A 22564-nucleotide genomic window follows, 5' to 3' on the forward strand; every position below is an offset into this window, starting at 1 on the left:
TACATTTTATCTTTAATTTGGGAAAATATTTAAATATCAATACTTTTTAGTAATTCCCTATTTTTAAAAAGTTTACTTTTCTAGTTGCTTGTAATCCTTCTGATTGCTTATGATAGTATGGACTGCATGTTTTGCTTTCTGTTGACATCAAGCAAAATGAATTGTAATCTTTAAAAAAAAACAAGTAGTACATTCAAAAGGGCATTCGATTTTACAAGGTATTGTAAACAATATCCTTTCCTTAAAACAGGTTCCAAAATGCAGAAATCAAAGAAATTTTCTTAAGCCTTTTAGTTTTCAATTATTTTTAATCTGATCACTTTACAGGGGATTAAGATTTCCTTTTCATTACTTATAATTGGTGATGATTAACATTATTTCTTCATCTTGCCCACATTATCACTTTCATTTAAATATTCTCAAAGAATAATTCTAAGTTTTATGGTGAGGCTAATATCTCCTCAATCTAATGCTGATTCTGCAATCCTTTTGTTTAAAGGTTAGTTGCTTTAACCAAACAGCTCTTGGTAACATCTGACCACTTCAGTTTTTATCTCCTTAAAACCAAAGAATTTGATAATATGATAAATTGTACACTTGTAAAATAATCTGTTGTGCATTAACAAAATTACTACCAGATGGTACAGGTTTACTCTTCTTAAATCTTACAAATCGGGGTGATCACAAAGCTTTAAAAGCCTATTGCATTAGAAACAGGCTTTTGTTTAAGTCACCTTTAAGAGCATCATATTGTACTGGAACATTTCAAAAGCAGTTGAGCTTCATCTGTATAATACTGGCTGGAAATAATGTAAATTTGTCTCTTTGAGTGGATAGAGTACAATTTACTAAGGAATCCATGATTTCTTATTCCGTAGCCTATTCACATGCATGGTGTCACTCTTCTCTCACCTCGATATATGACATCACTGTATTGTTCCATGCATCATGCGTATAAAAGATCATGCCACATTTCCCCATCTTTATTAGGGAAGCTTATAAATATTCTGTTTAACCTCTAAACATTCATGATAATAAGCACATGTTTGCATGGGAAGAGGAGAGCCATTCTTCTGCATAGAAATGTATGTGGGATATTTACCTTACAACCTTAGTCCTACAGACAACACATGCAAATATGAAATGTAAACATACACATCTTTTTTTTTTCTGCTGACAGTTACAGGGACTAATGGCCATTAGGTTGGATGTCCAGATTGGTTAGGCTTAAGTATGGGGTGTGCTGGAAGGGGGAACTTCAATGTAATACGCTTAGGGAGGTCCATGGATAGCACGTATTTGTTCTTCCAGCCATTCAGTTTGGGGATCTATACGTTTTAAAAATATTGTGAATTTGTAGTTTATGGCGTGAGAAGCAAAGAAAATATAAGCTGTTGTTCTCTATCTCAAAGAAAGCCCCCTACAGAAGCTTTACTTTGGATCTATGTAGGATGAGCTTCAGTGTACTTACCAGATGTCTGGAGCAAGTTTTGATATTCTCAGAGCCTTAATTTTCTAATCCAAAATATAGGAAAATACACCTTGTGAAAATGTTTTCGACATTAAAAATAATGCATGTAACAATGCTATGTATATAGCTGGGGTTGGTATATCACAGTTCTCATTAATTAAAACAATACCAATAATACAGATCGTTGCTTAAATACATTGACACATTTGTTAAATTTACCGCGGATTCACTGATGCATTTTTTGTGTACTTGCAGAAAGAACTGTCAAAGGCATTTTACACATAGGACATAATTTTTTTCAGATGTTAAGCTTTCGCAATTCTTAAGTTCTTTAAAATTTCTATAGAAACACCAGAGAATTTAAATACATTTGTTATTTTAGTATGGAGTGGTCAGAATTTGAATTTGTCTTCTCTAATGCAGTATAAAATAGTGTGCCTTTAACATAAATTTGAAGATACTCAGCATTTTTTTCAGAAGAGATGACTGAAATCGTTAGAATTCTATATGTCCAATCTCTTAGATTCTGAACAATTCTGATAGTGTACTTTCTATGTAAGTGCTGTGTTTTTAAATGTTAAAACTAGGAGAAAGTTTTTGCCATCACAGAACATATATTCTATGCAGAAGAGAGGCAGGAAATGTCAGATCAGATCAAGCTTTTTTCATTGATTTTACTTTGTTCTTTAATCTTCACACTGACTGATACAACTTCTAGTGGAGCGTTTCCCATCCCTAAATGCTGGAACTCTTAAGATAGGTTTATATGGAAGCAACCTAGGATGCACAAGATTCTGATTTTTCAGCTCAAAGTTCCAACAGTATAACCTAGATGTAGGTTAGAAGCCATATAAAACACTCATATCCCTTATTACAATTAATACCATTTGTATTACATTTTCTGTTCAGCATGCTTTTGTCTTGGCTATGGAATGGAACCATTTATGACTAAGAAAGAGTTCCAAATAAATATCCCTCCAAACAGTTTTTACAATACTCTTTACACAGATCATTTTCTCTTTTATTTTGTTTTCACCAATAACTATAGAAATAGAAATGGTCAGGATGAGTTTATTTTTATTTCTTATTTGTCCATGAGTTAATTATTAGTTCTCAGGAAATAGCAAAAAGTACCTATTGATAATTTTGAAGTTTAATGTAACCCACCAGAAAGCTCCTTTTTAAGCGCTAGGTCAGACCTGTCTTTCTAAGATCATATTTTCTTCCTCACATTGAGGAGTTAGCCTACTTGCTTCCTCTTAGGATGTATGTAGAAATATTTTAATTCATGTTAACATGTGTATTGTTGGAAAATATGGGATTTATTTATCTTTTGAACATGTTTTCCATATGAAATGAGGCACAAATTTGCCAAATGAGTGAGCTACTCATATGCCAAATGAGATTATTCTAGCATAATCTCGTGTTCAACAAAGGAGGGTGAAGCAACTGGCCATATGGATATCGAATCTCTTACCCTGGTCTGATGAGCCCTAACTTCTGATTAATCAATTAAGCTTGTCACTTGCAAGCCCTTCTTTTTCTCCTTTGACTCTTTGGGATTAAAATACCACAGAATGTGCATGAGTGTTTACTTCAATTTGTAGCTATTTTAGGAATATTTCTTCTTCTGTAGAATCTTAATTAGTAATATGAAGTGCTCTTTCTACTTTTGAATAAAAAATGCATTTCTGTAAAGTAAAATTGGTCAATCTGTATCAAGGAATCCCTTGCATACCCAACCTTGATTTGACTTTGCCATGATTGTGAGTCTTCTACAGAATGTAAGTCAATGTAAATTTCAAGGGTAACAAGTTATACGTGATCTCTGGAAAAGGCTTTATCTTAGCAAGCATTTGGTAGTGAGGGAATTTCTCACACTGGACCAAACTATAGAGCTAAGTGTAAGAACCCACAGAGAGGAAAAGGGATTTACTGTTGGCAAAGTATTTTCAGCTGGTGTACTTGTAATTCAAAAGAGCCAAGAGTTTGAAAATGAGCTTTTCTCCCCTCAAATACTATGAACATTTGTCATCTTTATTTCTAGAGTATAGTCATAATTCCCTTGTAGATTTTTATTTCAGGCTGTCTTAGCAGTGACTGTATGTAAATTCAGAATTAGAGCCAGATGGTTGGATGAGGTGATAAAAAGCAAACCTGGTTTTGTGGGAAAGTGAAAATTGCCCATAAGACTTTGTTTTTTTACCTTTAAAACAGCAGGACGCTGTTTCATGAGACCTGTGAAGGAAATAATACATTAATAGCTATAAGCTAAATCAATTTTTTCATATTAATGCTGAATGCTACCATGTCATCTACCTAAAATTTTCATAGAGGTAAAAATCAATTAGCATTCTTACTTTTAGAAGATAGCTAGCAAAGGCTAAAACCACTCTTTATATTACCTCCTTTTATAGGATTCACTTTGGGGTTCTAGTCTTAATGACTTGGGAACCAGATGCCTGGGGAATCTGCTAAAAAGCCTTCACTGTTTCATCTGCTCTCCATTTCATCAGCACTCAGCAGTTGTCTGTTTCTGGTTAATACTATAAATTAGAAGGGGCTTTCCTGGCTGATTGCTTTAGGCTACGTGGCTCTGTCTAGCCCAGGAAAATGGGTGTCCAGCAGAAAAATGCCATACCCAAGGCTTCATATTGTCTTTGAGCTGCACCTAAGCAAGCAAAATTGGTGTGTTTAAAGAGGGCTGTGTTACTTCTTCCTATTATTACTTATTAAAATTAGGAATCATGAAAAGGATCTCTGGTGATATACATTTGATAGAGAGCAAGATGCCAATTTATACTTTCACAAAGAAAATCATCCTTTCCTTTAACTATGTCTCTCTGCAGGGTGGCTCCCACTTACCTGCAATTAGCAATACAGCTCTTCCTGATGTAGTCTGTAATCAAATTATCATAGGTGTGCTTCTGCAGCAGCAAACCGCCAACTACCAATTTATAAATTATTATGAGGAAGAAATGAGAAGTTTAGGAGGAGAAATGGAAATAGCAGAGAAGTGCAGCTGCCAGAGTCCCAGGCAGGGACTCTCCCGGGCCTGTGTTCTCAGCTGGCAGCTCACCAAGCTGTGCAAAGAGCCACGTGTTCCCACTGGGATAATTGCTTTTTCTGCATGAGTCTCTTGTTGCTTCTCTCTGATGATCAAGTGTGTTTAAACTCCTGGCTGAATTCATGTTGGTTTTCAAATGGTATTGTAAAGTGTACCAGGAAACAAATGAAACGGGATTGTGTTCTCTTGTGTGTACGTAGCCCAGGCAAATATGGGACGCCAGTGGAGAGATCCTCATTGCCTATTTTTCCTCTCAATTCCACTCCTAAGAGAGTAGTTGAAAGACCTGAAACAAGTTATGTCTGTTCTCCATGCAATGCTGCCCCTTTTTATGTCACCAGGAATTTTTAGAATGGTCATTTGATTGCTTTCAATTTATCATTCTCATATTTTCTTTCCAATGCGTGTGTACTTGCCCCGGTGTCCTATTGTTATATAAAACATTTTTTGTGCAAATCCCAGGAACATTATTTACACTTTGAGTAGCTGTAAATATGGAATTTATTTATCTTTTGAACATGTTTTCCATATGAAATGAGGCACAAATTTGCCAAATGAGTGAGCATTTGAAATGAAACAGCCTTCACTTGAGAATAGACTAGTGAATAATTTGTAAAATCTAGGTACTTTTTACAGTTTAATTGAAAGCTGACTAATCTGGGTTTTTTTTTTTTATAACCTAGAAGAAAAAACAAAATTTTATGAAAATTGGTGTACAATCTGTTTTCCTTAGTTTCATCCGTCTTGGGGTACAGTGCTGTCATTTTGTGTTATGAGTTCATATTGGACTGGTCTTGAGTTAAAGACAAGTTTACCCGACAGCCTGTGAACGCACAGCATGAAACCAGATCATATCTAATCAAGAGACTTGAGTCGGAAATAATTAAAATAATGCATTTCTCCTTCCTCCTTTTGCTTCTCCTCCTCCTTCCCCTTTCTCTCTCTTTTAGGTTCCTGTGAACCAGAATAAGATAGGAATAGAGGGAGGTAAAAAATTTTGGGAAAATGAATCAAGAATCAATAGCTTTTATAAAAAATAGAAAGATCAAAAAATCTTTAAACTTTGCTAACCAAGAAGAACTGTGATTTGGCTGAGGTTTATTGTTTATTTAATCTAAAATAAACTGTTTGCTTTGATATTTAAATATAAAATCATTTTGTCATAAATACATAGAATTTTAAAATTATTTTGTGAGATTAGTACAAATAAATATATAAAATATACATTTTTACAGAATATATAAAAACAAATTTCTTGAAATTTTTTCTTACACTTAGAAGTATTGGTCACTAGATCAGTAAATATAAGTTGCTCTCTATCAATGATTTTTGATGGTGATGGTTTTGAATTGATTTATGAACAATTTACATTTTTATCTGATAGCTAACTACATTAAAATGTAGGTCTTAAAGACAGACAAAATTATTAATGTGTATGTTCAGAAATATAATTTATTAAACCATAGTTAATAAAAACATGAAATTATTTAATGAGAGATGTAGTTTATTTCTTGAGACAGAGTCTCGCTCTGTCGCCGAGGCTGGAGTGCAGTGGTGCGATCTCGGCTCACTGCAAGCTCTGCCTCTTGGGTTCACGCCATTCTCCTACCTCAGCCTCCCAAGTAGCTGGGACTACAGGCGCCCACCACCACGCCTGGCAAATTTTTTGTATTTTTGGTAGAGACGGAGTTTCACCGTGTTAGCCAGGATGGTCTTGATCTCCTGACCTCATGATCTGCCTGCCTCGGCCTCCCAGAGTGCTGGGATTACAAGTGTGAGCCACCACGCCCGGCCGAGATGTAGTTTTTTAAAGTATTCTTTGTGCACTACCTACCTGGGAATATGACAAAGAAATATTATAAAATAAGAAACACTGTATTTTATATTATATAATATCTGAATTATATGAATTATTTTTACTTGATTATATATTTTTATGTTTACTATGATACTTTTGGGATTGATTATCCAATTCTTTGTCATTTGTACAAAATAATTCTGGTACTAGCAATGTTTTTGCTTAATTAGAATGCAATAAAGCGTGATTATTTTTGAAAAATAGGATGGCATGCATTAGAAAATATGAATGCTTTAATCTGAACTGCCTAACATTAAAGGCTGATATTATTCCTGTAGCCAGATTGGAAAGTAATGGGTATTAGTTTACCTCCTATTCTCTACTCCCTCCTCCAACTAGTTATTTTTTTCTGGATTGTTACTGTTGTTGTTATTGTTGTTAATTTGATCCCAAAATTTAAAGAAATAAAAGCTATTATTGTTGTGACTCTTCTTCATACGTTTCTGTTGAAAGGAGTCCTTAGGGAGCATCTCAAACTGTACTGCAGCTGATTTCACCAAGGGGAATGTCTGGGGGCTATGACTGGCCATCTGGGTTACCTGCATCTCATTGTTGTTGAGAAGCCATGCCAGGCACATCTGTAGTTCACAACAGCTTGCTCTCTATTCTGTAGGTCAAAGATCCAGGCAGAATTGACAGCATTTCTATGAAGGGATATTCTGCTCAAGGAGAGTTAGTGGTGAATTGTTTAAGGATGATACACTAGATTATAATTCAAAACCTCTCATCTCACTTACTTTGCAAAATAGTATGAAAACGAGTTGGTGGTAAAGAATCAAGTTTTTTTCTGAAAAAATAATTTCTAAACTCAGGTGCTTTAGACAACTTCATTCTTTATGTAAATCCCACTCGTCAAGCCCTTACTACTGTAAATGAATATTTTCAAGCCTTTAATGTTTTAGAAAATTGTAAAAATTTAGTACTGCATAATTTCTTATTGGTATGATGATGCCTATGTGTGTCTTATCTGTATTAGTTGAAACATATTTCTCTTTTAGCATTATAAATCAATATTCTATTATTCATTGTTTTGATGTATTTTTAAATAGTATTTTTAGTAAAGCACAGATTTTGCATGTAAAATATATTAAAGGAAATGAGATAAATTCTATGACAGTTTGGTGATTAGCAATTTGAAATCATCTTTGAAGCCCTTAATATAATTAGTGGTTTTGTTTTTGGTCTGTTGAATTCAAGTCACATTAGGTTAATGTAATTAAAAGCAGAAAAGGATTTGTGTAGCCAAACTAGTTAATTAGCTCCAGTCTGTTTAGTGTGTTAACCTAGAGGTGTATGGATAACAGTGTGGGGGTGATGTCTGAAAAAAAAAAAAAAATTCCTGTGTAACAGATACTGCAAATCATCTGACTTGCTTTAGGGTAGAAAATGAAGACATTGCAAGGAGTTCATTTTAAGTTCATCTTTATTTCTGATTGTGAGCACTGATTTCAGGGTAAGCTGTATACTGTTAGATAACCCAATCAAAAAAATTATGAATTTATGTTTTAAAAGGGAACTGAACAAAAAAAGTTTACTGAATTTACTTTTTTAAAGGCAGTATATTTCTTTGTGTGCAAAGTTAAATTTTGTTTCTTGTATTCTGGAAATAAGAATACTGATGCTAGTTTTTCCATGCTAACCAGAGACATAAAATGGTTTTCTCACTCTTGGTAGAGAAGCTACATCTTAAACCTGATTATTCTCTATAATTATTCAGTAAGCAATTCAGTAAAGGAGATGAAGGCAGGATTTCCTACTGCTCAGAGAAGTCTTTACCCCTAAGAAAAGTGGTCATTTCTAGTTTTTTACAGGGAAAATTCCTGATATATAAAAATCATATGTATTAAACACATCAAGAATTTTACATTTTGACATCTCTAAAACATTTTTTTTAAACCTGAGACTATTACAGAGGAAAATAGAAAGTTTAAATATATTTGAAACTTTAAAATTCTTTATCTTCTTCTCCTCTCTCCTCTCTGTCTCTTTCCCAAAAAGGCGCAAGGCCAGTGGGACATTTTTTTTGTTTTGCTTTGCTTTCATCAAGTATGTATATACATAAGGGCCTCTTTAAGCACTGTCTAGAGCTTATGGAAATGTGGGCTTCTAATGTGGTTACTATTGTGGGCTGGTAAGGTATATGGTAATGAGGAAGGAAGACCTCTGCCTTGAATTTTTGACATAGGCTAAATGCCAGCATATTGTCTGAAAGTTTAACATGTTCTGCTTCTCCACTACCCGGATTATGTTAATTGAATAGTGCTCCAGCAGTTCAGTGTTTAACACTGTGTCTGTTCATTACACAAACTAGTTTTTGATAGGTTTACAATTCGACTGTCAAATCCAGCCGCAGGAAGAGACCTGCCAAGAAATATTTTAGCTGATTTTAAATAGTGCTGTTTTCACATTTATCGTGTTTTGTTTGTGTTAGACATATTTTTCTTCCCTGTGTAGACAGAGAAAATGTTCATTTTTGGCTTACATAGGGGCACCATGGTTTAAAATGTATAAACTCACCCTAAATTTACAATCAGCATTTTTATATGACTCAACATAAAATGTTGATTTCTTTTTGCTTTCTTTCTGTGTGTGACGGAGTCTCACTCTCTCGCCCAGGCTGGAGTGTAGTCGCATGATCTCGGCTCACTGCAGCCTCTGCCTCACAGGTTCAAGCGATTCTCCTGCCTCAGCCTCCAGAGTAGCTGGGACTATAGGCATGTGCCAGCACACCAGGCTAATTTTTTGTTGTTGTTGTTTTTTTAGTAGAGATGGGGTTTCCCCATGTTGGCCAGGCTGGTCTCAAACTGTTGACCTCAGGTGACCCGCCCACCTCTGCCTCCCAAAGTGCTGGGATTGCAGGCGTGAGCCACTGTCCCGGGCGAAAATGTTGATTGTTATTAGTAGGCAGTGCTTGAAAGTGGGTATGTTATATTCGATCAGGGTCATAGTACTATGTTGTTTTTGTGTTCTTTTGTTTATTGAGCAGCCCACCATGTATTCCATATTTATGACCATTGAGAGTAGAATTATGGCCTTTTAAGATCCATTTCAATGTAGTCTTTGACATAATGCCAAAATTAATTTGAATTTATGGAAATTGAAAACTGCCATTTTTCTTCTGTTTTTGAAGTTCACTTGCCCTACTTTGTGGTTTGTTCTTTCACTTTTACCAGTTTCTACCTCTATCATCCCTGAGGCAGTAAGTGTCTCCCAGGCTTGGTGAGGCTTGTTTATTTTTTCATTTTTTGTAACGTCTACTTTGGGGTCCTTAACCATTATTGTCAGTGAGTATGTAACAGAATGTTGTATTTTATAATGAAATTGGTTTATTGTTGAGATGGGAAATTTATGCGGGAGAGTATACGAATCTGGGAAATCTCAGCAGTTTTTCCTTAAATACAATAAGTATTATTTGTATTATCTAATTGTATACCTTCCTTCCTTTTGTCATTTGAATCCAGCATTTATTCTTAGTCCAGAGCTGGGTCTTTAGAACACAGTTTCTCAATCCCTGCATTATAGACAGTTTGAGTCAGATCATTCCTTGATGTGTATTTCTGGCCTCTACTTATTAGATACCAGTAGCACCGCCCCCCACACACCCTCCAATCCCCCAACCCCACACCAAGTTCTGACAACAAAATATGTCTGCAGATGTTGCCAGATATCTCCGGGGAGAGGGAGGGTGATTGCCTGCATTAAGAACCACTGTTTTGCAGGAAATAATAATGATCTATAAAGCCTAAAATTTACTTGTTTCTAAGTCTTATGCTGTGTCAATGCAAATATATATTTTCCTGATGAAACCAGTGGAAGTTGCTTTAGTAATTACAGTCATGCATTCATTAATGACAGGGTTATATTCTGACGAATGCGTTGTCAGGTGATTTGATTGTGTGCGACCATGATAGAGTTTACTTATACAAACCTACATGGTATAGCCCTGTTACACACCTAGGCTATATGATATAGTCAGTTCCTCCTAGGCCACAAACCTGTACAGTATGCTACTGTATTGAATACTGTAGGCAATTCTAACACAGTGGCAAGTTTTTGTGTATCTAAATCTGTCTAAATGTAGAAAAGGTGATGCATTAGGAAATGATCTTACGACAGCCGCAACATCACTAGGAATTTTTCAGCTCCATTATAATCTTATGGGATCGTCATCATATATGAGGTTCATCCTTAACCAAAATGTTATTATGTGACCTATAATTGTAATATTAATAAAAAGCTACTGGAGTTAGCCTAAGAAAGGAATATTGTTTTTGATTAGACAGATCAAAAACAATATTGAATAGTTAACTGCGTATGTGTAATAAATAATTATAATAATAATATGCAGGCATTTATCTAAGTGCTTTATATGGTTTATTTCGTAATCTTCATAATATCCTTAGAGTTCTATATTAATAGGATTCCCATTTTAGAGTTGAAAAGCAGAGACACAGAGGAACTGATACCCTGGCTCAAGTTGCACATATATAATAAAAAGTAGTCTGACCCCAGAGTCCATGCTCACTTTGCTTTCCTAAGTATATGTATCTGAAAATTTATCTAGGATTTAGAAATCTTTTTTAAAAATAGTACATTTTTGTATATATTTTGTTGTCTTTGGGTTTTACCTAGGTAATTTTGGTAAAGAATACCTTGAGTAGAAAAACAAAGGTGCTATTTAGTTGACCTTATTTAGTCATTGATGATTAATATCTCTGCTATTGTTACAAAAGTGCATTTTTCTCATTAAAAATGTCTTGCAAATTTAATATTTTTCAGGCCTTGATTTGTTTTATATTGTTGCATTGATATAAAAGTTTTACATGTATGAACACTGTAACGGTATGCTTTTAGTCATGTTATGTTACTAATGAAAACAGCTTTTCATGATGCTTAATTTATCCACTAACATTTCTTGTAGAAAAATTTGACAGAGTAAAGAAACTCCAGCTTTGTTTACTTACAAAGGGTAGAGAAAGTATTTGTAAAATGCCTGGTGGGTTACTTTCAATTTACACAGCCAATGTGATTTAGTTGTAAAAGATGGCTGTAAAATAAATTTTTATTGAAAAAGAAACAGTTTTTCTATCTATATTCAATACCAAACACATGGATATGTGCTCCCAAAGAATAGACCTGATAGATTCAGTTATACAGTTTTTTTCATGATTAAGCCAAGTGTAATATATAATTGGAGCTATAGTAATAGGGTGTATACTACAAATTCCTTAGGCCTTTATACCTGTCTTTGAATTTTGGTTTACCTCAGCTATTGTTTCCTCCCGTTCATCTCGAAATTGGAATTTTTTCATGTCTGTGAATCTCCTGGCAGTGCCCTCATTACTCTTGTTAACTAAATCCCCCTCCTTCTCCATTTGTATGGATTCTTTCAACATGTAATAGCATTGGGCTGTAATATATAATGTTAATTGGTGGCCCACGTGTGCATAAGCAAGTTGATTTAAAACTCTACATTCCCAAGTATTTAAGATTTGTAAAAGTAAATTAGTACTATATTATACTGAAGCTGTAGAAATAAGTCTAAGCTGTTGCAAATTATTTATATGTTATTATCATTTGACTCGCAATTTTTCTATGTATTTGAAATATGTCTTAAAATTGTCCTTAAAGCCTTACATTTTATAGTAGATAAAAAACATTGAACACTTACTTTTAAAACAAAGAGAATGTTAAATTATGTGTTTGTTTCCTCTAATTTTGGTATATCTTTTATGTATCATTGTGTAATTCCTTCAGCAATAAACTTGTCTCCTAAATATCCAGAGACTTCAAGGTTAGATTCTGAGGCATAAGAAGAGGCTCGGTGTGCTATCCAAAGTTATAGAACTAATAAAGAAACATCTAGCTACACCTCAGCTCACTTAACTTCCATTTCAGATATTGGATTTTTCATCTTCCTCTTTTCCTGTAATAATTTTGTTTCCTTAGGATCTTTGGAAATGCTTATGCGAGTGTTCCAAAATCAGCACATGAAAGGTTACAAAATTTCTTAGGAAGATTTTGATAAGATGATACTCAAAGTGTTCTGGACCTCAAGAACTCAAGTTTTTTAAACTCAAGTTTATTAAACAGTAATTAAGATAATAAGGATGTGAGCTATGCATTTATTTTCATTTGTACAACTCGTATAGCCAAAGACACATACCTTTTTTTTTTAATTATACTTTAAGTTCTAGGGTGCATGTGCACAACCTGCAGGTTTGTTACATATGTATACATGTGCCGTGTTGGTGTGCTACACCCATTAACTCGTCATTTACATTAGGTATATCTCCCAATGCTATCCCTTCACCCCCCACCCCACAACCGGGCCCGGTGTGTGATGTTCCCCTTCCTGTGTCCAAGTGTTCTCATTGTTCAGTTCCCACCTATGAGTGAGAACATGCAGTATTTGGTTTTTTGTCCTTGTGATAGTTTGCTGAGAATGATGGTTTCAAGCCTCATCCATGTCCCTACAAAGGACACGAACTCATCATTTTTTATGGCTGTATAGTATTCCATGGTGTATATGTGCCACATTTTCTTAATCCAGTCTATCATTGATGGACATTTGGATTGGTTCCAAGTCTTTGCTATTGTGAATAGTGCTGCAATAAACATACGTGTGCATGTGTCTTTATAGCAGCATGATTTATAATCCTTTGGGTATATACCCAGTAATGGCATGGCTGGGTCAAATGGTATTTCTAGTTCTAGATCCCTGAGGAATCGCGACACTGACTTCCACAATGGTTGAACTAGTTTACAGTCCCACCAGCAGTGTAAAAGTGTTCCTATTTCTCCACATCCTCTCCAGCACCTGTTGTTTCCTGACTTTTTAATGATGGCCATTCTAACTGGCGTGAGATGGTATCTCATTGTGGTTTTGATTTGCATTTCTCTGATGGCCAGTGATGATGAGCATTTTTTCATGTGTCTGTTGGCTGCATAAATGCAAAGACACGTACCTTACCTAAAGTCTTCACCTTGTTCCCACTTGTTGTGTGACATTGCACAAGTCATTTCCTTCCACAAAATGTTTACTACTTACAAGGCATTGTAACAGGGGCTCCCCTGAGGAATTACGTATGCTCCTCTGCCTCAATGTTCATACTAAGGTGAGGGGACTGACATTTGGAAGCATAATTAAAACATATTGTTACAATGCGCATACCAGAGGTATGTGGGAGGAGAGGTTATACTTTTCTGAGCCACTGTTCCCTTTAGTAAAAAGTGAGGTTATTTTAACACTTCCCCAGTCTCACAGCAGGGTTATGATAAAGACAAAAATTTAAATGATATATTTATATTAAAATGACTTTATGAAACGTAAGATCATTAGGAATATAAACTAGTAGCCTTAAGTTGGGTATACATTTAAGAATCCCACTTTGATACCTCCCGAGGAAATAATTGCACATATGAGAAAAGATATACACAAAAGAATGCTGATTTCAGTGCTGTTCATAAGCAGGAAGAATGCGATTTCTCAATTACCTAGCACTGATATCTTAAATATCTATCAGTAGGGGAATAGTTAAGTAAAGTGTAGTAAACCCAAACGTTAGAATTGTATGTGGCCATGGAAATTGATGCTGAAGATCTATGTAAAATTCCTTGAACATTTAAAATATAAAAATGCCTCATACTTTTGAAAATGCAGCTTATAAAACAGCACATATCACATGATTCTACTTTAGGAAAATTGTGTGTGTGTGTATATGTTTATATGTGTATATGTATATATAAACATATATTCATGGTAAATGTGTATCTCTGTATATGCATGTGTGTATGTGAGTGTGTATGTATACACACATAATTGAAAGACAATTGTTCAAAAGTACTAACACTAATTAACGTGCATTTTTTGTGTGACGTTTTCTTTATATTTCTCTATTTCAAAATTTCAGTATGTATGAAAAAATAAAACAATTTAACACATAACTGTTATAAACCTTATAGAAATATTTTAAATTGGATAACAGACTAACAATAGTAGTTTACATTCAACAACAGTATTTTGAGTGACTACTGTGTGCAGGCATTATTCTGGGTATGAGGGATAGAATGATGAACGATGCAGAGAAAAATCCCTGGATGGTAATCTGGAGCAGGCTGATCATTTGTTTATGATGCTACTGAAAAAAAATCAAGTTCTAAACTCACAAAAATTAAAAACTTTGTTAATGTTTTGTTTCCTCTAATATTTAAAGACTTGGCCAGAATACCTAGTTTGGATGCCTGAATTAAAATAAAGCCATTTAGGCATTCAAAACTGTGAGGGGACCTCACCTTTACAAAGTGGTAGTTTCAATGAACTTCATAATGTATTATGAAAAAAATGTGCTAGAATGTTTCCCTCCCTTCCTCCGTCCCTCCCTCCCTCTCTCCCTTCCTTCTTCCCTCCCTCCTTCTCTCCCTTCCTTCTTCCCTCCCTTCCTTCCTTCCTTCCTTCCTTCCTTCCTTCCTTCCTTCCTTCCTTCCTTCCTTCCTTCCTTCCTTCCTTCTTCCTTTATCTAGTTGGTAACTATGAGGTAAAAAACCTCTATGAATAAACATTCTGGAAATTTTCCCTAATAAAACCTTTCTAAGATCAGGACATTGTAGATATTCATGGGTAATTGAACTCAACTCTCATCCAAAAGCGTGTTAAATTAAAGATAGTCCAGTCTTAATTCATGTTTAGTTTCAGTCGACTTCTTATACTGTATGTCTGCTTACGTTTAAAATTAATTTTTATTCAATTAATTATATGTGCAAGAGTGTACCCAAATGTGTCTTTCCTGATGATTTATTGGGACCTGTTCATTCTCTGCCTCTAAAGTCCCCAAAAACCAGCTTGGGTGGCAGCAACATCACGTTTTTAAGGAAATGACAGGTTCTACTACGTTTTCGCAATGAAGATACATTCCTTTAAAGCAACTCTGGCAAATTAAGTTATTAGAGACATTTTAATTAATTCATATAATGCTAGAATACATTTTCTTGAAATCACTTGTAGCTAATACATATTTCTATATTATAGTCATATGGTATTAAGAATTTTCTTTTTCTCCTTCCTCTTGCTAACTAAATTATTCACGCAATTTTTTATGGTTTTTCACTTAACTAAATAATATGAAATAACTTGGCCGATTGGGCAACAAGTTTCTAGCTATACAGAATATAACTTTACATGAAATGTAAGTAAGGAGAAACATTTTTGCATCTTTTATATTGTACCTTTGGAGTCAATTCTCTTTAAGGTTACTACCTAAAAACAGCAAATACTACACATCAGCTGTTTGATGTAATTATGCTTTGATTCATATGCTTAGAAAGTAGTCTTCACTTATGAAGACCTCTGTCATGTAAACATAGCCGAAGCAATTTTAATAGTATTCATGTGAAACTTTTTTTTAAGATACGAGGAGGAAAGCTCATGATCACTTACACCCGTAAAAGTGACGCTGGCAAATATGTTTGTGTTGGTACCAATATGGTCGGGGAACGTGAGAGTGAAGTAGCCGAGCTGACTGTCTTAGGTAAGTGTAATTTTATTTAATCTTCTTAATGAAAAATAGATCTCTTATCATTTTGTATCTGTATACAAGGGAGAAAGAAATATTGTTAAGCCAAATATTTTTTAGGGGGTGGGTAGAAAGAGGAGAGAAGAAATCAGAAAAGCAGCCTGAGATAAAATAGCCAAAGATGTGGGAGGACTAGGAGGAAGCACTAAACCTAGGGAAAAGCTTCTAGAATGAGGGGACTCTGTGGAATAATTTCCTCGCTGATATTTTAAATTACAAATATGCTCTTACTGAACTCCTAAAGTGTTTTTCAGCTGGTTCATTTTAAAATTTTACCTTAAGACGGCTCTTTTTAATTTTAGAGAGACCATCATTTGTGAAGAGACCCAGTAACTTGGCAGTAACTGTGGATGACAGTGCAGAATTTAAATGTGAGGCCCGAGGTGACCCTGTGCCCACAGTACGATGGAGGAAAGATGACGGAGAGCTGCCCAAATCCAGGTACACATCAGAGTGTCATGATGTGATTTGTCAAACTCAGCATTTCTACGTTTCTCATCACATCATCTCCACATCCGGCCCGTTAGAATAGTCCACTCTAGAATCCTCTATCAGGGGCCAGATACAATACTGGAGATAATTAGAAACAGGAGGTTGCCGTCCTGCTTTCTCTGAGGCTTTCAGAGAAGAACTGTGCATTCGTGACCCTGGGCTGCAGAGGGAACCCTTGTAAAATGTGCTATTCGTTAATATCACAGGTTTCTCTTCTGTTCAACCAGATGACAGTTAATACTAGTTTTTGGTATGGTAGTAGGCAGGAAAGGGAAGAAAGATACAGCCTTAAGGACGTATCTATGAGCCAATTAAAAATCAGGCTTCCTTTTCCTCAGCTGAAGTATCACCAGAGAATGGTAGAAGAGGTTGGGGTTTCTTGATATCTGTCAAGTCCTTAAATTGGCCAGGAGCAGAGATGCACGAATCAGGGAGCCTTAGGGAATGAGCCAGTAAAATAAAGGCTTTCGGGTACTGTCAGTGAGCTATCTTCTCCAGTATGTTCACTCATTCAGCAAACGTGTTGAGCCTTCTCTCTAGGCGTTGGGATTACAGTAGTGGTTTAGACACAGTTTCTGCTCTCAAGGAGCTCACAAAAGGAAATGTATTGCTAGATACAGAATAACAATATCAAGCTGATACGGTTTGGCTCTGTATCCCCACCCAAATCTTTCAACACCTTGAATCCTGAGATTCACCTGTTAAGAGTGGAATCAGCTGGAGATGATTGAATCATAGGGGCGGTTTCCCCCGTGCTGTTCTTGCGATAGTGAGTGAGTTCTCATGAGATCTGATGGTTTTATAAGCGTCTGGCATTTCCCCTGCTGGCACTCATTCTCTCTCCTGTCGCCCTGTGAAGTGGTGCCTTCCGCCATGATTGTAAGTTTCCTGAGGTCTCCCCAGCCATGTGGAACTGTGAGTCAATTAAACCTCTTTCCTTTATAAATTACCCAGTTTCGGGTATTTCTTCATAGCAGTGTGAGAACGGACTAATATACAAGCTCTTTTGTCACATAAAGGTAAACCTGTGCCAGCTCAGAGGGGGGAGTTTGAATCTGGAAGAGAGTTCTGAAAGAAACATGACACATAAGTAATGTCTTGAAAAATATGTTATCAGTCTGATAAGCAAGGAAGAAGAGAAGAATATTCCAGGAAATGGGTTATCACAACATAGACACAAAGCTGAGAAGGAATGTCATCTCCTTTGAGTGGCATAAAGTTTAGCATGGCTAGGGCATAGGATTTCTGATGAGAAGTTATGAGATATCAGGTTGAAACTAAGAGGGGCTTTGTGTAATGAAGAATTTCTAATATTGTATGCACATTGGTGAGCCAAAAGTGTTAGTATAAATAGGTATACCCTTTAGAAAAATTAATCTTGGCCAGGCCCAGTGGCACACGCCTGTAATCTGAGCACTTTGGGAGGCCGAGGCGGGCGGATCACCTGAGGTCAGGAGTTCAAGACCAGCCTGGCCAACATGGTGAAACCTTCTCTCTACTAAAATACAAAAATTAGCCGGGCGTGGTGGCACGCTATAATCCTATAATCCCAGCTGCTCGGGAGGCTGAGGCAGGAGAATTGCTTGAGCCTGGGAGGCGATGGTTGCAGTGAGCCGAGATCACACCACTACACTCCAGCCTGAGCAGCAGAGTGTGACTCCATCTCCAAAAAAATAAGAAGAAAAATTAATTTTGTTAGCACTACGGGTGTTACGTTATTCTGGGGAGAGGCTAGTGGCAGGGTCACGATTTTTGTGGTTGTCCAGATCAGAGATGTAAACTGTCTGAAGTGAGAGGTGAGATGCAGATAGGGCTCGACAGTAAAGAGAAATTTCTCAGACTAAAATGACAAATTGGATGACTTGTTAGATATAGACAGCTGTTGAAAGAAGATACGTAAATGTGTTAAGGAGTTGGTTTATGTTAGGGGAAGAACAGAAAGTTTTGTTTAACACATTAAATATTAGGTGCCTATGGGATGTGATGTCTGATTATTAGTTAGAAATCCAAATTTGGAACTTAGATGAATTAGGGATAGGAAATGTCTGTGTGGTAGATCAATATATAAACTATAGTAGATAACTTAACTCAGGGTGATCACGTAGAGTAAAAAGAGGGCTCAAGTGAAAGTTCGAGGAAAACCTAACATTTAGGGGAGGGGAGATGAGGCAAGACAAGTGAGCTCGAAAATGAAAGTGGGTTCAAATTTCAACTCTGCCACTGAACTAGATGAGGACCAAGGTCAAGTTCCTTTACCTCCTATACCTCGGTGTCCTCATCCAAAAAATGGAGGTGAGCATAACAGTTATTTCATACCATTGTTATAAAAGCTTAGAAGGGTAAAATCTATAAAACATTTAAAGTCTGGCAAATGATAAGAATTTAATTAATGGTCACTATCTTTTTGTTTTAGTGTGAGCACGGGAGCTTGAGGAAATAAGTAAATAAATGCCAACTTTACCCCAAAATGTTCTCTTAGAAAGTAGTTTAATATGTTAGTCCATGTAATTATAAAAACAAGCTTTTCTTCTGCCAGCTGACTTAGAGGAATACCACATTTTACTCTTTGTTTTAAATGTTCAGAAAAGAATGTAGCATGTGCTTTGAAGCATTGTGTGTATAATGATGAGATCTTTCAAGCAGAAAGTCACTTAACTGTGCTTTCTTTTGTTATGTCATTAGATATGAAATCCGAGATGATCATACCTTGAAAATTAGGAAAGTGACGGCTGGTGACATGGGTTCATACACTTGTGTTGCAGAAAATATGGTGGGCAAAGCTGAAGCATCTGCTACTCTGACTGTTCAAGGTAGGCATTGGGGAAGTCTTTGGTGGTTTTAGCATACAGAATATAATGCTGATAATTGAAGAAAATATTATGTATAGGGCTATGTCACATATAGACTTTAAGTATTGCTCTAAATAATGTATTTCAAACATATTTAAAGAACACATATTGTTTTGCCTATGGGAGCTCTGTGTTACAGGAAATTGAATTAAATGTTGAAAATTATGTTCAAAATTGAATTAAATGTTCAAGATAGTTCTAAAACTATCTTGGTCAAGTAGAGGCGAAGAATGTGCTTTAAATTCCAGGTCTTCGAACATAGAGCCCTTCTAATCTTTTAATTAAATGACAACTATTGCTCCAAGACAACTGTCTTGGAGGAAACTTTGTCTTTGGAGGAAAAAGAAATCTTTCATTACTTCAAGATCATCCACTTTCAAGGGCCTGTGCAATTTGTAACAGAAAAAGAAGATTCTATTACTCTTCAGAATGTAGGATTCGTTGAGTAGGGACTTTGCAATTGTTTTGTGTGCACAGAGTGCCTGCATCATAACAAACACTCAATAAATATCAGTTGATTGAATGAATTGCACTTGTACTTTGCTAATTTTGATACAGATTTATTATTTAGTATCGTATGAGCCCAAGTGGATACCGTGTTTTATGGCTAACAGGTTTTTGAAAGTCAAAGTCACGTCTTAAGCTGATGGAGGAAATGGATCTGTCACCTCTTTTCCATCCATAATCCAGAAGTTTTTCATTCTCATAATCCCATTTTGTTTTTGTCTGTGATGTCATACTGATTATTTCTCACTATATCTCATTTGAGAACTTTCCTCTATTTTTTTTCTTTTTAAGTGGCAAGTTGTTTATTGTGGAATTTCAGAGGCAATGACCTTTAAAAAACATTTTATTGGTTGGAAAAAAAATTCCTGTTTTGACAGTATATATAGTAAATGGAAGTTCTGGCCATAAACCATGTAGCTTGTTTTGGGGTCTAACATTAGCAACACTTGATGCTGTCATCTTTTCTGAATACTGTCTCTTCTAAGACTATTTAGAAAAAAAAGGTGGCTTTTGAGGGAGCATTTCTACTGTGGGCTTTGTACAAAAGAGCCTTGTGGGCTTTTTACACTAGAAAAAAAAGAGTAAAGCATATTTCCTTCCTGTCTCTAAAGCCATTATGTCCCACTTTGGGGTTTTTAGCTCAATCTCATAAAAACAAAAGGAAAAAAAGAAAGATCAAGAACAAACATTGAGTTTCTAAGGCCAAGACTACTCTTTAATCTAAGTTAGACTTGAACTCCAAGTAAGACTAAAACTAAGAAAAGAAAACCTCTTCACATTTACAGAAAGCATAAATTTAAGAGGTGTCAAATCCAAGTTCAAAAGCCCTCCAGAAGGAGTGAAAATAGCCAGGATGAATACAAGACATGAAAAGGTGTGTGTATCTCCAGGCAATTGTGATAAGGAGGTTGACTGTCTATTATGTTAGTCAGTGAAATGTGTTTCACTTTGTGTTTTAAAGTACTTTACCTTGGTAGCCTGATGCTTTTATAACTAACAGCTATTCTGCTGTGTATACAGTAGACATTGAAATCCAAATAGAGTTTCTTCCTGCAATTGTAAGTTCAGTTACAAAACTCATTCGGCCTTAAGTTTTCCATATGGAAATCTTGCTCTCTCAGCCTGGATTTCAATGGAAATTGGCACTAATGATCAAATCCAGAAACTACTTGAATTTAGAAGTTCTTATTTCAACTGCGTTGTGTTTTCTATAAATGTTTAAAAGATCTTTGTATAGTTGAGGATATATTATTCAATATTAAAATAAAATATGCCTATTAACATCACTGTTAAAACATCTTTAACATGCTGGAATAACAAACATAGCATGCTAAAGAAAGTAACATAATTCCCAACTGCAAAAGATAAATAAGAAAAAAACATTCAAAGGAAACCTGAGAAGATATGCCTTTTTTCATCTTTTGAGATTGAACTTGGAAAAACACCAGTTAACTACAAAGGAAACTAATCAGAATTGAAGCCATTTGGTAGCAGGAAATAATTAAAGTTTAAAAAGTTCAGTAGTATAATTGTATTGTTAAAAAACTTTCTGTGTTTTGTGTACAGCTCATTTTTAAAAGGCAGTGTTGGAGTCACTATGAGCTTAAACATAATCTTTCTCTCCCTCACGTCTCATACAATGAGTATTTAATTTGGATCATTGATGTTAAGGCAATAAAGCCCAGTGATGCAGGTAGAAGTTGTGGGAATAAATTGCCTTACATAAAGATGGCCATTTGATTTTCACCCCCAGCACAGATGTAGTTATTTCCAGCATCTTAAAAAGAACCCTGATTTCAGAATTTTTTTTCTTTTTTTTTTTTTTTGCCACGGTCTTCTCGTAATCCCAAATTCTGCTGTTTTCTAGACTATATGTCTTTAAATATTCCTCTCTTGACGCTAGGGGTTTCCGTGGCTTTTCTCCTTGTGTACTCTTCACGGTTCTTTCGTGGTACTGGACTTCTAGTAGGCACTTTATCTAATAAATTCTTATTAAAACTTGAAATGCGAATATGCATTTCAGACTTCTGCTTGAATGGTAGAAACAGCACAGGGGGCCAGGTGTGGTGGCTCACGCCTGTAACCCCAGAACTATGGGAGGCCGAGGTGGTCAGATCACCTGAGGTAAGGAGTTTGAGACTGGCCTGTCTAACATGGTGAAACCCCATTTCTACTAAAAATACAAAAAAATTAGCTGGGCGTGGTGGCATGTGGCTCTCAGCTACTCTGGAGGCTGAGACAGGAGAATCACTTGAACCTGCAAGACAGAGGTTGCAGCAAGCCGAGATTGCACGATTGCACTCTAGCTTGGGCAACAAGAGCAAAGCTCTGCCTCAAAAAAAAACAAAAAGAGAAAGAAAGAAATAGCACAGGGACGTCCTAGGGAACACTCAAGCAGCTTCTGGTGGCTTTGATTCTGAGTGCCAACAGTAAGCTCCATTTGATCAAATTTGAAGAGATTGCCATTTATGAATGATGCTGCCTTATGACCTGTGTTTGAAAGAGCACAGTAATTGTTTTACTGTCTGTATCTCATAACGTCATGTTGTATACTTTAAATATATACAATTAAAGGTATTTTTTTAAAAGAATGGAGGTGAAAAGGGAACAGAGTAAAATCTAGGGCTAGACACTGTTTCTTAAACTTACCGGAAGTTACTTGTTAAGTATACAGATTATCAGGCATGGCCTGTAGAAAAGCCAATTTAGGAGGTCCGGGTTGGAGCACATAAATTTATTTTTATTTCT

General features: G+C 35.7%; 1 protein-coding gene across 4 annotated transcripts in view; it reads left to right on the forward strand.

Annotated features, from left to right (window-relative positions):
- ROBO1 (roundabout guidance receptor 1) overlaps nucleotides 1-22564 on the forward strand; it is a 1192968-nt gene that overhangs the window by 1054808 nt on the left and 115596 nt on the right. For all 4 annotated transcript variants that reach the window (XM_030801652.1, XM_030801651.1, XM_030801653.1 and 1 more), the window contains 3 exons: nucleotides 15803-15923; nucleotides 16271-16409; nucleotides 19143-19270. In XM_030801652.1, the coding sequence (XP_030657512.1) occupies nucleotides 15803-15923; nucleotides 16271-16409; nucleotides 19143-19270 (388 nt within the window). The remainder of the gene's footprint in view (nucleotides 1-15802; nucleotides 15924-16270; nucleotides 16410-19142; nucleotides 19271-22564) is intronic.

This window comes from Nomascus leucogenys, chromosome 21 (genome assembly GCF_006542625.1).
Source record: "Nomascus leucogenys isolate Asia chromosome 21, Asia_NLE_v1, whole genome shotgun sequence".
NCBI classification, from domain to species: Eukaryota; Metazoa; Chordata; class Mammalia; order Primates; family Hylobatidae; genus Nomascus; species Nomascus leucogenys.